At 42.1% G+C, this 14,910-nt stretch overlaps 1 protein-coding gene across 23 annotated transcripts in view; it reads left to right on the forward strand.

Annotated features, from left to right (window-relative positions):
• The window catches only part of SEC31A (SEC31 homolog A, COPII coat complex component), an 88,796-nt gene that overhangs the window by 61,609 nt on the left and 12,277 nt on the right, over positions 1–14,910 (forward strand). For 7 of the 23 annotated variants that reach the window (XM_062198576.1, XM_062198580.1, XM_062198584.1 and 4 more), the window contains 3 exons: positions 641–764; positions 2,554–2,895; positions 12,879–12,917. In XM_062198576.1, coding sequence (XP_062054560.1) covers positions 641–764; positions 2,554–2,895; positions 12,879–12,917 — 505 coding nt within the window. The remainder of the gene's footprint in view (positions 1–640; positions 765–2,553; positions 2,896–12,878; positions 12,918–14,910) is intronic. The other 16 variants (XM_062198578.1, XM_062198583.1, XM_062198586.1 and 13 more) reach the window with 4 other exon arrangements.

A 14,910-nucleotide genomic window follows, 5' to 3' on the forward strand; every position in this document is an offset into this window, starting at 1 on the left:
ATATACTTTCTACCCCTTCCTGAAGTTCCTCCACCCCACCCCGTCTGCCTGCCTGCTCATTGCGTTTTAATGCTTCTTTGATGCAAGAAGCAGTTTTTTGCACAATTATTTCCTTATTCTTCCTCTCTTTTTGCAGTTCTAAAATGTCTTGAGCTGGAAAACATCAACCAAAATTCTAACAGTGGTTTAGTGTGATTTCACTGAAGATTGTTTTTTCTTTCCTTTTTCCTTTTTTTTTTTTTTTAAGCATTATAGAAACTGAAGAAAAATAAACATTTCCTTTATGGCATTCATATCTATATTTCCAGAGTGTGAGATAGTGGATGGAAATTAGTAGAAGTGGAAAATCCTAGTGACTTATAAATATCACTGACACTATTTTATGAGGCTGTTAACATCTTGCCATTCCTTGCAGTTCTTATTTTGGATGTGTCTGATCTTGAAATCATTCAGAACATGTTGCTCAGAAAATGTGATGTTCTAAGGAAGACAGGATAAACAAAATGCAATGTTTCTTATGCAATAAAGTGTTTTTCTTTTCAAATAAACATAGAATTTCATTTCAGAGATTATAAACTCATCTGCTAAGGTTGTTGCCTCCCATGTAATCCTCTTTTTTGACCATGTTCTCATTTCCCAGGGAGAAAACCCACCACCTCCAGGTTTCATCATGCATGGAAGTGTTAATCCAAATGCTGCCGGTCAACTTGCCACCTCTTCAGGTCATATGCACCCCCAGGTACCACCTTATCCACAGCCACAGCGTAAGTAGTATGACCTTAAAGCCCTTTCACAGCTGCTTGTCTTATCTAATGTAGTAGCTGTTTCCTTTGAAGTTCCAAGCCATAGTCAAATCAGTTTTGACAAAGGTGGGAATCAGTTCTGCATAGGATTGCTGAATCCCTGCTGTAGAGAAATGTGGTTTCCGAGGAGGCATCCTGCCTGAGTCAGCAGGCTGGGAAGTGGTAGCTCCCGCGTCATTGTGTTCAGAACACTGGACTCCTCTTCCGGAGCCGCTCCTAGGACCTGTAGCAGAGGTTCAGATGCCCTGTTATTTTGGTATGATAGAATTCTGGAAACTATTCAGTACTTATTCTTTTCCTTTAGGAGATGCAAACTGTTTTTGGGAAAATGGTTCCAAGGGGCATTTGTTGATGGTGGTGGTGGTTTGTCCATTTTATTTATTTATTTTTAAAATAGACCTTTATAGAGCAGTTCTAGGTTCACAGCAGACTTGAGCAGAAAGTAGAGCGCCAACGTACGCACAAGCTCCGCCACTGCCCACACCTCACTCTGCGCTGGTTCAGTGAACTGTGACACCTCATTATCCCCCAAAGTCCACAGTTTACATTAGTATGCACTCTTGCTGTTGTGTATCCAAGATGGTGTGCTTTTTAAATTGCTTGTTATTTTGTGTATTCAGAGATTTTTTATATTTTTTAGTTTCTTTGTTGGTATTTGTTTTCTTTCCTGGGTTTTAATGAATGTAAAATGACATTATCCACTATAGGTTTTTGTTGTTTTGTTTTAGAAATTGTACTTGGGAAGTAAAGACATTACTCAAAATTTTAATTAAGAGCAAAAAAACAAACAAACAAACAAACAAACAAAACAAAAAAACCACTCAAATCTCAAAGGGAAACATTACAAGACTAAACAACTATTACAGAAACAAGAGATCATTACCTAGTGAGAACTAATCCTCATAGTGCATTTTCTGCGCTAAAGTAATGTTCCCACTTTCCGGAATGCAAATTGATACAATCTTTGTCTCAAGTGCTCAACCTGAAAGTGGACTTCAGAGCACTGATAGGAACCCTACACGGTTCTACTGGATTCACTCTGAGATTCATCCTTACCCTTGTTCATGAAGAATGTGATGGTACTAAGATCACTCTAATTTGAATTCAGGTCTTTGCATTGAAACACTAGTTAGCTGCCTTGCCTGAACTGTTACAGTATGTAACATAATGTTTAGTACTCATTTTGTCAGGGATCAGAGTTGACTCCTAATCTGGAACTGTCTTCACATGGAGAATTTAGGAAGCTAGTGATTTTACTAGGTGTTAGAGAATATAACTGATTCATAAGGATAGTGCTAACCCTGCAGTTTTTATTGGTGGACAGATCTTGAACTGCCACCAAACTCCATGTACTTTTTTCTGTAGTTTACTCTGAATGTATAACTCCCACATGGTTCCATCTGGTGGTTAGTAGGTGTCACTGCAGTCATTTTACAGTAATAGGAACATCTTAAGGAAATGATCAGTCTTGTAGTTTTTGGATCTGAATGATTCAAAGATTTTTATAACCAACAGAGCAGTCTCGAGGTGGAAGTTTTCAAATATCGACTTCAGCAGTTTTAAAGTATACTTAGAGCATCTGAGCCTCAAAAGCGCAACATAGTATAAGTGTTCACTTTTGGTTGTCACGTACTGTTATAAGTTATACTAATGCAGATCACTTCCATAGAAAGATGACTTTTTGGTTTTCTGTTGCAGTTTCAATAAACTTGTAACTAATTACAGTTTCTGTTTCTTCTTCTTGGTGTAGCTTATCAACCAGCCCAGCAGTATTCCTTCGGAACAGGGGGGTCAGCACTGTATCGACCTCACCAGCCTGTTGCTCCTCCTGCCTCAAACGCTTACCCTAACACCCCTTACATATCTTCTGCTTCTTCCTGTTCTGGGCAGTCTCAGCTATATGCAGCACAGCACCAGGCCTCTTCACCTACCTCCAGCCCTGCTGCTTCTCTCCCTCCTCCCCCTTCCTCTGGAGCATCCTTCCAGCATGGCGGGCCAGGAGCTCCACCATCATCTGCAGCTTATGCACTGCCTCCTGGAACAACAGGTACACTGCCTGCTGCCAGTGAGCTGCCTGCGTCCCAAAGAACAGGTCTGCGCTTGAAAGGGGTTTGGTTTGGCTCCCGCCTTTGTTTTGTCGTGAACAGCTGGGTGGGTGGAAGGGTATTATTTCTAACTGATTATAAATGGGTACTGTGAGGTGTTTAGAACAAGTGCTAAAACTGTTTCTAAAACTGGAATTCTCCCACAATAAACTTGAGTTGCTAAATGAGGAAAGCTCTAGAGCTCCCAAACAATAGAGTATATAATGTGCCATTGGAAATAAGTTAAGAAATTAATTGGCAGGATGTAGTGGTTGGAATCTGATCTAGTTGACACTAATTTCTGTGTTCTTATTGGGAAGATTTAGGTTTTTAAAATTATTCACAGCTTAAACTCACTCAGGAAAGTTAAACAGTACAGCGTCTCAATGAAGCGGTACAAATTTTTTAATTTTGTTTATTTGCAAGAGTGTGGAGTGACCTCTGTATGCTTGGATATGAAAAAAAATAAGAGAATTCACCTTAGACAAGGAACTGTAAGGTAGTAACAAGTCAGTGTACACTAAGAAGTGCGGTCTCAATTATGGTAATACCGCCCTCTTGGGCATTTTGAAAATTTCTAGGCATTGTATTTTTGTCTACTTATGTAGTTGTGTCTGGACATTTATAATTAAAATCATAATTTTATAAAATTTTTATGATGGCATGCATTTCTGTTAGTATTTTTTATTTTAAAATTATACACATTTATGGGAGTACAATGTGAAGTTTCAGTGTGTGTAGACAGTGTGGAGTGATTTGATCAAGCTAATTTGTCTGTCACTTTGCTCACCTATAATTTTTTATGGTGGTGCAAAACATTTTATAAATTTTTATTTATTTATATTACAGTTAGAGCATTGTGTTATTTTTTATGGGTAGGTTGTATTATCTAATTTTTATTTTGGGGTGGTCAAAAGGGGCCTCAAAAGTACATTTTATTAAATAAAAGAGAATCAAGGAGAAAGGCATGAGGACTACTTCCATAAAGCTTAAGAATGCAGATTGTCTGAGTTTGTGATCTTGAGTAATTTCCTTAAAACTCAGTTTCATCAAGTCCAAGTAACAGAGAGAAAGAGAGCAGTCTTCATCTGCTGGTTCACTCCCTAGATGACTGCAATGACCAGGGCTGTGCCAAGCTGAAGCCAGGAGTTTCATCTGGGTCTCTCACATGCTTGGGCCATCTTCTGCTGCTTTTCACAGATCATTGGCAGGGAGCTAGATTAGAAGTAGAGCAACTAGGACACAAATTGGCACCCATAAGGGATGCCAACATCACAGGTGGTGGCTTTACCCACCACACCACAACACCGGCCCCTTTAATAATATGCCTTAGTAATTAGGGATATAACATTTTCTTAATGTCACTACTTTTAAAGTCTTAAGGGGGGCCAGTGCTGTGGCATGGCAGATAAAGCTGCTATGTGCAGTGTCAGCATCCATATGGGTGCCAGTTCGAGTCCCAGCTGATCCACTTCTGCTCTAGCTCCTTCTGATATGCCTAGGAAAGCAGTAGAGGATAGCCCAAGTCCTTGGGCCCCTGCACCCATGTGGGAGACATGGAAAAAGCTCTTGGCTCCTGGCTTTGGCTTGGCCCACCTCTGACCATTGCAGCCATTTAGGGAGTGAACCAGCAGATGGAAGATCTCTCTATGTGTCTCTCCTCTCTCTCTCTGTGCCTTGCTGTAACTCTGCTTTTCAAATAAATAAATAAATCTTTAAAGTCTTATGAATAGTTGATCCCAGAATTATACATACATTTTCTTCTCCCTTCTCAATACAAAATATTAAAATCCAAAATACCAAAAAAAAAAATCACACATAAACACAAACACACACACACATAAGTACACCACAGTCATCGCCTCTTACCTATAAGGAATATATCCCAAAACCCACAGTGGGTGCCTAGAACCAAAGAAAGTACTGAACTTTGTGTATATATGTCTTACCATAATACATAAATACCTATGATAAAGTTTAGTTGTTTAGGCATATTAAGACTAGCAACAATAACTATAAAACAATGATTATAGCAACGTACTCTAGTAAAACTACCAGCGTCATTACTCTTGCAGTTTGAGGCCACTGTTAAGTAAAATAAGGGTTACACAAACACAAGCACTGTGATAGCACTGGCCTGATAACAGGATGGCTACCGTGTGACCAGTGAGCGGGTTAGAATGCACAACACATATACACTGGACACAAGGATAATTCATGTCCCACGCAGAAAGGGAACAGAGTGGCACAAGGTTTCATCATACTACTCATAGTGGTGTGCAGTTTAAAGCTTATAAATTGTTTCTTTCTGGAATTTTCTGTTTTCTCTTTTCAGTCCATAGTTGTCCTCACGTAACTGAAATTATGGAAAGTAAAGCCACATTAAGGGGAAGACCTGACTGTACTGTCCTTTACTACACAAATAAATGCACGCTAATACACTCAGATACTTAAATAGTTTCATATTTTGGAGAGGAATGCTAATTCACCTGTACTGGATGAGTGAGGACAGTCTGTAATCTGAGTAGTTGGGGAACAGCGGCCCACATTGTGGCACAGCAGGTGAAGCTGCTGCCTGTGCTGCTGGCATCCCGTATCAGAGCACCCGTTTGAGTCCCAGCTGCTCTGCTTCGGATGTGTGATGATGTGCCTGGGAAAGCAGTGGAAGATGGCTCAAGTGGTTGGGCCCCTGCAGCCAACCAAGATGGGAGACCTAGATGGAATTCAGGCTCAGGTCTGGCTCAGTCCCAGCCATTGTGGCCATTTGGGTGGTGAACCATTGGATGGAAGATCTCTCTGTGTCTCCCACCACCGCCGTGCTTTTCAAATTCACAAAAAAAAAAAAAAAAATAGTTGGATGGTAACCAGAGCTCTTGAGTGAAAGAGATAACATGGATTTAAGCAAATCCTCACTTAAAAAGTGGTGCAGGGAGGTCAGGAGGAGAATGAACGTTTACTGACCTAATATATTAGACATGTTATAGCACTTGTTATATACTTTTTTTTTTTTTTAAAGATTTACTTATTTGAAAGGCAGAGTTACAGAGAGGCAGAGGCAAAGAGAGAGAGAGGTCTTCCATCTGGTTCACTCCCCAAATGGCTGCAATGGCTGAAGCAGGGCCAATCTGAAGCCAGGAGCCAGGAGCTTCTTCTGGGTCTCCTATGTGGGTGCAGTGGCCCAAGCTCTTGGGCCATCCTCTGCTGCTTTCCCAGGCCATAGCAGAGAGCTGGATTGGAAGAGGAGCAGCTGGGACTTGAACCAGTGCCCATGTGGGATGCAGGCGCTGCAGGTAGCAGCTTTACCCATTACACCACAGCACCAGTCTGTCTTTTTTTTTTTTTCTTTAAGATTTATTTATGTATTTATTTGAAAGGCAGAGTTACACAGAGGGAAAGGCAGAAGCAGGGAGAGAGGTCTTCCATCTGCTGGTTCACTCCCCAAATGGTCCCCAAATGGTTGCAATGTCCAGGGTTGGGCCAAACTGAAGCCAGGAGCTTCATCCAGGTCTCCCAGGCATTTGGACCATCTTCCGTTGCTTTCCAGGCGCATTAGCAGGGAGCTGGATACGAAGTGGCACAGCCAGGACATGAACCAGCACCCATATAGGATGCTGGTGCTGCAGGTGGTGGTCTAACCCGCTACATTACAGCATTGGCCCCTTGTAATATATTTTCTCATTTGCCTCAAAATCATTATTTTTAAATTGCAGATGAGGAAACTGAGTTTTTAGGAATTGTGTTCATAAAATGTTCTCAAGATTGTAATATGATTGACCAAGTTGAGATACAAACTCAGGTTTCATTCTTCAAAGCCTCTGTTCCTTCTTCTATACCAGGTAGTCTAGTCCTATATAAGTGATAGAAAGATATCAACCTTGGAATTGCAAAAGTCATCTAGTAACACTGTCGAGGAATTTGATACTTTATAATTAAATATTTGCATGAATATTTTTTTCTCCTTAAGCAAAACTCATTTGGCTGCATTTAGTCTGTGTTTGTATAAAACCTGGCTGAGAAACAGAGTAACTAATAAGAAGTCAAACATTTTTCAGTGTTCAGCATGCACTGTACCTAGCTGCTTTGTTCCTTCTTGCACGTTAACAGTCCCCTATATTTTAATTAACAGTTAACCACTTCATGATATTTTATTTTTTGATTTCTTAAAAAATGTATTCATTATATAAATAATTGTGGCTGAAAATACTATCTTTGTTCTATGATCATGATTTTATTCAGCATTTAGACATTCCAGTTGACTGATGGATTAATTCCTGAGAGACACAGACTTTTAAGCATTCAATGAATGAACCACAAAATTATGTGCCCAGGGCTCAGAGAAACTAATGTTGCAGTCAGCAAAACATTCAGTAAATTCCTAATGAGTACCTGTTTAGTCTCAAATCAGTATCACCCCAACCAGAGAACAGCAGCTAAGCTGGAACATACAGTTTGTGTTTGGGCCAAGAGCGAGAAGTTCATAGATTAAGACAAATGATCCTCGAGAAGGACTTTGCCCTGGTGACCGGTGCAGTGAGGGTGGCGTTGAGGGAGCATCCCCTGGAGGAGGCTCTGCAGGGCAGGTTGGGAGCAGAGGCAGAGCCGCAGACTCCTGGGGCCACAGGGAGCTTCCCCTGTTTGTCTGTCCAGGATAGGTGGGATGCTGCCCAGTTTGTTTGTTAACTTTCTTGGCCCCTGGTTGAATGTGTGTTTGTTTCTAAGGGAAAGTTCTTCGAAAAATGAAGGGTCTAGGATTTTTACTCAAGAAATTGTTTTCTGATTAAACAGCCTTCAAACTATGAAAAAAAGCTCTTTTGGGGTGAACACTTTTGCCTTTTTTGTTTTAACATTTATTTTGTTTATTTGAAAAGCAGAGTTATAGAGAGAGGTAGAGCCAGAGAGACAGAGATGTTTCATCTGCTGGTTCACTCCCCAGATGGTAACAACCCTCTGGGCTGGGCCAGGCTGAAGCCAGGAGCCGGGAGCTTCTTCTGGGTCTCCCACATGGGTGCAGGGGCCAAGGACTTGGGCCACCTTCTACTGCTTTCCCAGGCCACAGCAGAGAGCTGGATTGAGGGGAGCAGCCGGGACTAGAACTGGTGCCATATGGAATGCCTGCACCGCAGGCAGAGGATTAACCTACTGCACCACAGTGCCGGCCCCTCCCTAGATTTTTTAAAGTAGACTTTTCACTGTTGGAAATCATTTTGAAAGACCCAAAATAGCATAGAGATACACAGAAATTACCAATAATTCTACCACCAGTAATTCTTTCATTTATACTCACAGGTATGTGCACACATTCAGTTTGTATACTTATTTTTTTAAGATTTATTTTATTTATTTGAGAGACAAAATTAGAGAGAGAGGTCCTCCATCTGCTGGTTCACTCCCCAAATGGCCACAACGGCCAGAGCTGAGCTGAGCTGAGCTGATCCGAAGCCAGGAGCCAGAGGAGCCCCCTCCGGGTCTCCTAAAGAACATGTTGCACCTTTCCTCTCCTCTCTTGCCTCTCTTCCCTTTCCTCCCCCTCCCCCAGCCCCTTTTGCCTAACCAGACCCTTCTCAACTCCTTGCAATGCAAATGGCAAAGCAGGTAAACTGCGCAAGGCAGCTGTGAAACAGAGAAGAGGAAAGTTCCCTGAGGCTTCAGACAGCCCCCTACTCTTCCACCAGCTGCCCTCTACACCCTCCCCACAGTGGCAAATTTTCCTCCTTAACCCGATAAAAACCTGACTTCTAAACATGCCTGATGGGCAGTCTCTTCACAAGAACAGATTATCACCTACCTCTCTGCTCCATATAAAGCAACCTGTCTCAGTTGAGGTCTGTCTCCATCTCCTTTTTCTGTCTCTCTTTTCTGGAGGTATGAAAGGCCAGAACCCCTAGCTATTCCATACCTAACATCTCCCACGTAGGTACAGGGGCCAAGGACTTGGGCCATCTTCCGCTGCCTTCGTAGGCACATTAGCAGGGAGCTGGATTGGAAGTGGAACAGCTGGGACTCAAACTGGCACCCATTTGGGATGCTGGTGCTGCAGGCCAGCCCCTACATATATACTTATATGTGTGTTTGTAAGCCTGCATTGAAGTTTTTATTGTGAAATATACATAAAATTTAGCATTTTAACTGTTTTTCAGTGTTCAGCCTTGTGGCATTAGTATAATCACACTGTTGTATAATCATCACCGGTACTCATCTGCAGAACTTTCATTATCCCACACCAAAACTCAGCAGTGGGCGTTGACCAACTTCCCATTCCCCCAGCCTTTGGTAGCCACTGTTCTACTCTCTGTCTCTATGTATTTGACTATCCTAGAACCTCATAAAAGAGGAATCGTGCAACATTTGTCCTTTTGTGTATGGGTTTATTTCACTTGGCATAATGTCTTCAAGATTCATCCATGCTGTAGCATATATTGGAATTTTTTTCATTTTTAAGGCCAATTCATTCACCCACTGATGAGCATTTTATTTATTGTGAATGCTGCTGCTTGAACATGTATGTGCAAATATCTGCTGAAGTTCTGACTTTCATTTTTTTGTGCATATTTCACCCAAAAATAGAATTACTAGGTAAGTGGCCAGCGCCGCGGCTCAATAGGCTAATCCTCCGCTTGCAGCGCCGGCACACCGGGTTCTAGTTCCGGTCAGGGTGCCGGATTCTGTCCCGGTTGCCTCTCTTCCAGGCCAGCTCTCTGCTGTGGCTTGGGAGTGCAGTGGAGGATGGCCCAAGTGCTTGGGCCCTGCACCCCATGGGAGACCAAGAGAAGCACCTGGCTCTTGCCTTTGGATCAGCGCGGTGTGCCGGCTGCAGCGCGCTGGCCGCAGCGGCCATTGGAGGGTGAACCAACAGCAAAGGAAGACCTTTCTCTCTGTCTCTCTCTCTCTCACTGTCCACTCTGCCTGTCAAAAAATAAAAATAAAAAAAGAATTACTAGGTAAGGTAATAATTCCGTGTTTAATTTTTTTGAGTTTTCCATAGTAGCTGCATCATTTTACATTGCCACCAATGATATGCAAGCATTTCAGTGTCTCCAAATCCATTCTCATATTTATTGTGTTCTGTTTTAAAAATAATCATCCTAGTGGATGTGAAGTTGGTCTTATTGTATACATACTTTTTAAAAGTTTGTTAAGATTTACTTATTTGAAAGGCAAGGTTACAGAAAGAGAAGAAGAAAAAGAGAGATCTTCTCTCTGTTTTTTATTCCCCAAATGACTACAATGGCCAGGTCTGGGCCAAGCCAGTGCCAGGAATCTGGAACTCAGTCCAGGTCTCCCATGTGGGTGGGCAGGGGCCCAAGCACTTGAGCCATCTGCTGCTTTCCCAGGCACATTAGCAGGGAGCTGATTTGGAACCAGTGCTTATATGGGTTGTAGGCATCAGAGGCAGTTGCTTAACCTGCTGTGCCACAGTGCCACCTCCAGATATTCAAATTCTTCAGTAGCTTGTCACTATGAAAAGGTATCTCCACAGGGAAGAGGTCAATTGAATTGTGTTTGTAAAAAGTCTTAAAGCTTCAAGCAGAAATACTGAAAGGGGTTAGAATTATAGCTGAGACAAAACTGTATATTAAATTGACAAAAGATTTGAACATTGATCATCTGAGCTGAAATAAAGCATTGCTAAATATGTGTATGGTTTGAAGTTAGGAAGAATCAGGCATACGTCGGCAAGGGTGGATTGGGAGGGAACTTTATTGAAAAACTATTGCCTTTTATTCAATAGATCTGCTCCCAGCTGTTCCAAGTTATCCGTGCTAGGCAGTTGATTATTATTATTATTATTATTTTTTTTTTTTTTGACAGGCAGAGTGGATAGTAAGAGAGACAGAGAGAAAGGTGTTCCTTTTTGCTGTTGGTTCACCCTCCAATGGCTGCTGCGGCCGGTGCATCGCGCTGATTCGAAGCCAGGAGCCAGGCGCTTCTCCCGGTCTCCCATGCGGGTGCAGGGCCCAAGGACTTGGGCCATCCTCCACTGCCTTCCCGGGCCATAGCAGAGAGCTGGCCTGGAAGAGGGGCAACCGGGATAGAATCCGGCACCCCAACCGGGACTAGAACCCGGTGTGCTGGTGCCGCGAGGCGGAGGATTAGCCTGTTAAGCCACGGCGCCAGCCGGCAGTTGATTATATCTGCCTGTTGAGTTTTCCTGCTTCTGATTTCAGTCTTACTCCTAACTTTGAATTTGATTTCATTATGACTTTGTTGTCATTTTATTAAGAGGTCATATGAAAATTGTGACAGAGATCTTTTTGTGCTGCTAACAGTTTGTGACATCAGGATACTCTCCCAGGTTTTAATACCCAGGATGTAAGTCACTGCTCTGAGGTTAGAGGAAAAGCAGTTCTCATCCTGTGCACCTCCCTGTCATGGAATAGATGCAGGCGTGGGGAGCCTTTTTTCTGCCAAAGGCCACTTGGACATTTGCAACAACATCTATGGGCCGCATAAAATTATCAACTTAAAAATTAGCCTGATGTAGACTTACTGAATTTCAAGTCCCTCCTGCGATTGCCTTGGCAGGACCAGGAAAGGAAGAAGGCGTGGTGTTGATTCTACTCTGAAAAAAGGATCAAGCCCAAGGGATTTTCAGTGCTTTGAGTTTTGCAGTATATTGGCCCACGTGGCCCAGAAGCTGAAGTCTGGTGCTAAGCACAGTGCTAGTGGGCAGTCATATTTATCCTCTGTTGTGTGCATGTAGTAACTCCCCAGGCATTTCCTTACTGTAGTATTGTGAAGGTATCTCTGGCATGGGAAGTTGCTTTTAAGGTTGTGAAGTCATCATTTCAGGTAAAAATAGAAAAGCACTTACAATGTATTGTCAAGAATCACTCCTTTCTTCAGTTAAACCCTGGATGAAGAATTTGGCCTATGTTTAGGAGTCACAATGTGTGAAAAACATCTTGCAGTAAACATTAGAATCACACTGTACATGTGAGATATCAAGCTGCAGAATTTCCTCTCCTACCTCGCGGTTTTTTTTTTTTTTTTTTTTTTTTTTTTTTTTTAAGATTTATTTGTTTATTTGAAAGAGTTCCACAGAGAGAAGGAGAAGCAGAGGGAGAGAGAGAGTGGTCTTCCATTCGCTGGTTCACTCCCCAATTGGCCGCACCAGCCAGAGCTGTGCCTATCTGTAGCCAAGAGCCAGGAGCTTCCTCTAGGTCTCCCATGCGGGTGCAGGGGCTCATGGCTTTGGGCCATCTTCTGTTGCTTTCCCAGGTACATTAGCAGGGAGATGGATTGCAAGTGGAAAAGCCAGGACTTGAACCAGTCCACATAAGATGCTGGCACTAAAGATGGTGGCTTTACCTGCTACACCACAGTGCCAGCCCCAGGGATTACATTTTCTATTAAAAGAAGTAAGACAGTAAGGAAAAAAGTGATATTTAAGAGTTATTTGCATCTGATACAAATTAATTCACCTTACCCTCAAACACATTACTTTCTGAATTAGTAGACATTTCATATGACTTAGTTAAAAAGTTTTGTTCCCTGATAAAAGTTTGTACTGGGGTGGGGATTTGGCTGAGTTATTAAGACACCTGCATCCCATATTGGAATGAGTGCCTGGTTTGATTCTTGCCTCTGACTCCCACTTCATGCTAATGCACACCCTGGGAGGCAGCTGGTGATGGCTCAAGTCCTTGGGTCTCTCCCACTCATGTCGGAGACCGGATTGGATTCCTGACTCCTCGTTTCAGCTCAGCCCAGTCCTGGCTGTTGAGGGCATTTGAGGAGTGAATCAGCAGATAGGAGCGTGCTCTGTATGTCTGTGTCTCTCACTGGCTCTCAAATAAATTAAAAAGAAGAGAGGTAGAGAGTGAAATCAATAACCCTGACACCCAAGCATCCTCAACATCCAGATTTAATTTAAAAAAATTTCCTCTTTCTGGAAATTGATGTAGGAGGAGGAAGCAATTATAAAATGAGAAGTAGAGTTTAGAATGTCTTCAGTAATATTATGTAAATGACTTTTATTTTTTGTCTACAGAAAGTCAGTTTATCCAAGACCAGGCACTTATGTTGGAAGGTGAATTGGTTGTAAAATATACCTTTGGAAATATCTGAATCATTAACTACAATTAACGAATGGACAATAACAATATTGCATGTAAATTTCAAAGATAATGATACATAAATCTGATCGGTATCATTTTCATGTGGCCGCTTGATTCAGTAAAAATTTGAGAGCTGATTGAATTTATTTGATAGCATAAACAGCTTTTAATAATAGAAGCCATCTGCATTCTGAAAGAGAACAACTATGCCAAGACTCTTAGATATGGGAAAGACTAGAAGGTGATGGGAGAGATTTGAATGATTAATCAATGTATGACCAGAAATTTTAAGAATTTGTTAAGCAGATAGCAGAATATGGTTTAATGTTTTGTGATTAACTCTTAAGTGTTTTGAGCCTGATTTTGCATTCTGCCTCCTAGTAAGCTTGTAGGAAATTCTATTTTAAAAATCAGGAGAAACAAAGGTGGTTAGGAGATCTGAGTTTTAAAAGTGGCTGTGATATTATGCATGAATCATAGGTTCTTTGGTTTGCTAAATAATTTTGTGATTTGATGTCATGCATATCAGTTAAACAAGTAAAAGTTAAAATGTGGAAAAATAATTTATTAAGACAGTAATTTTTTGTCTTTTTGTATACACATGCACAATAGTTTACCAGTTATCTGGGTCCATAATAGAACATATCAGAATGCACACTTGCTGGAATGCAAAATATGTGATTTAGAAAGTATCCTGTTTCCCACATGTGTTTTCCTTTCTTTAAAGACATTAAAGGCACTAAAATACTTAATAAATTCTTTTTTTATGGAAGATTTATTTATTTATTTGAAAGGCAGCGTTAGAAAGAAGCAGAGGCAGAGAGAGAGGTCTTCCATCCACTGGTTCACTCCCCAGATGGCTGCAATGGCAGGAGCTGTGCACATCTGAAGCCAGGAGCCAGGAGTTTCTTCTGGGTCTCCCATGCAGGTCAGGGGCCCAAGGACCTCGGCTATCTTCTACTGCTTTCCCAGGCCATAGCAAAGAGTTGTATCAGAAGTGGAGCAGCCGGGACTTGAAGCTGTGCCCATATGGGATGCTGGCACTGCAGGTGACGGCTTTACCTGCCACACCACAGCACTGGCCCCAAGATTGGTTTATTTATTTGAAAGAGTTACAGAGACAGATCTTCCATCTGATGGTTCACTCCCCAAGTGGCTACAACTGCCAGGGCTGGGCCAGGCAGAACCAGGAACTTCTTCCAGATCTCCCACATGGGTACAGAGGCCCAAGCCCTTGGGCCATCTTCTCCTGCTTTTCACAGGCCCATTAGCAGGGAGATGGATTAAAAGTAGAGCAGCTGGTACTTGAACTGGCACCCATAAGGGATACTGGCATCGCAGGCAGCTGCTTTACCTGCTGCATCACAGTACTGGCCCCCTTACTTAATAAAATCTGTTACTGATTTATTTATTTATTTAAGGGCAGAGTTGGAGAGAGAGAGCACAAGATCTTCCATCGTTTGGTTCACTCCCCAAATGGCCACAGTGGTTGACTGGAGCTGGACCAATCTGAAGCCAGGAGCCAGGAGCTTCTTCGTAGTCTCCTACAGGGCCCCAAGCACTTGGGTCATCCTCCACTGCTTTCCCAGGGCATTACAGAGAGCTGGATCAGAAACAGAGCAGCCGGGACATGAACCAGCACCCATATGGGATGCTGGTGCTGCAGGCAGTGGCATTGCCTGCTATGCTCCAGCATTGGCCCCCCATCTCCATTTTTCACTTGAGATTTGGGAGGTAGGGATTTTTTTTTTTTTCTTTTTTGGTGTGATTTTTAGAGAGGAAATTTATTACTGTTTCGTTTCACATTTGCTGCCAGTCTGGAATTTGTTGTTATTGCTACAAAAAATCTTAACAGATTTTTCAGTACTGTCCTCAGTTTATAATTCTCAAGGCAAAGATGATGAGAATTTCTAGTGCTATGTAGTTGGGCTATTTTTTTTTTTAAGGCAGTTTTCTGCCATGTTT

Source organism: Lepus europaeus, chromosome 8 (assembly GCF_033115175.1).
Source record: "Lepus europaeus isolate LE1 chromosome 8, mLepTim1.pri, whole genome shotgun sequence".
Classification (NCBI taxonomy): Eukaryota; Metazoa; Chordata; class Mammalia; order Lagomorpha; family Leporidae; genus Lepus; species Lepus europaeus.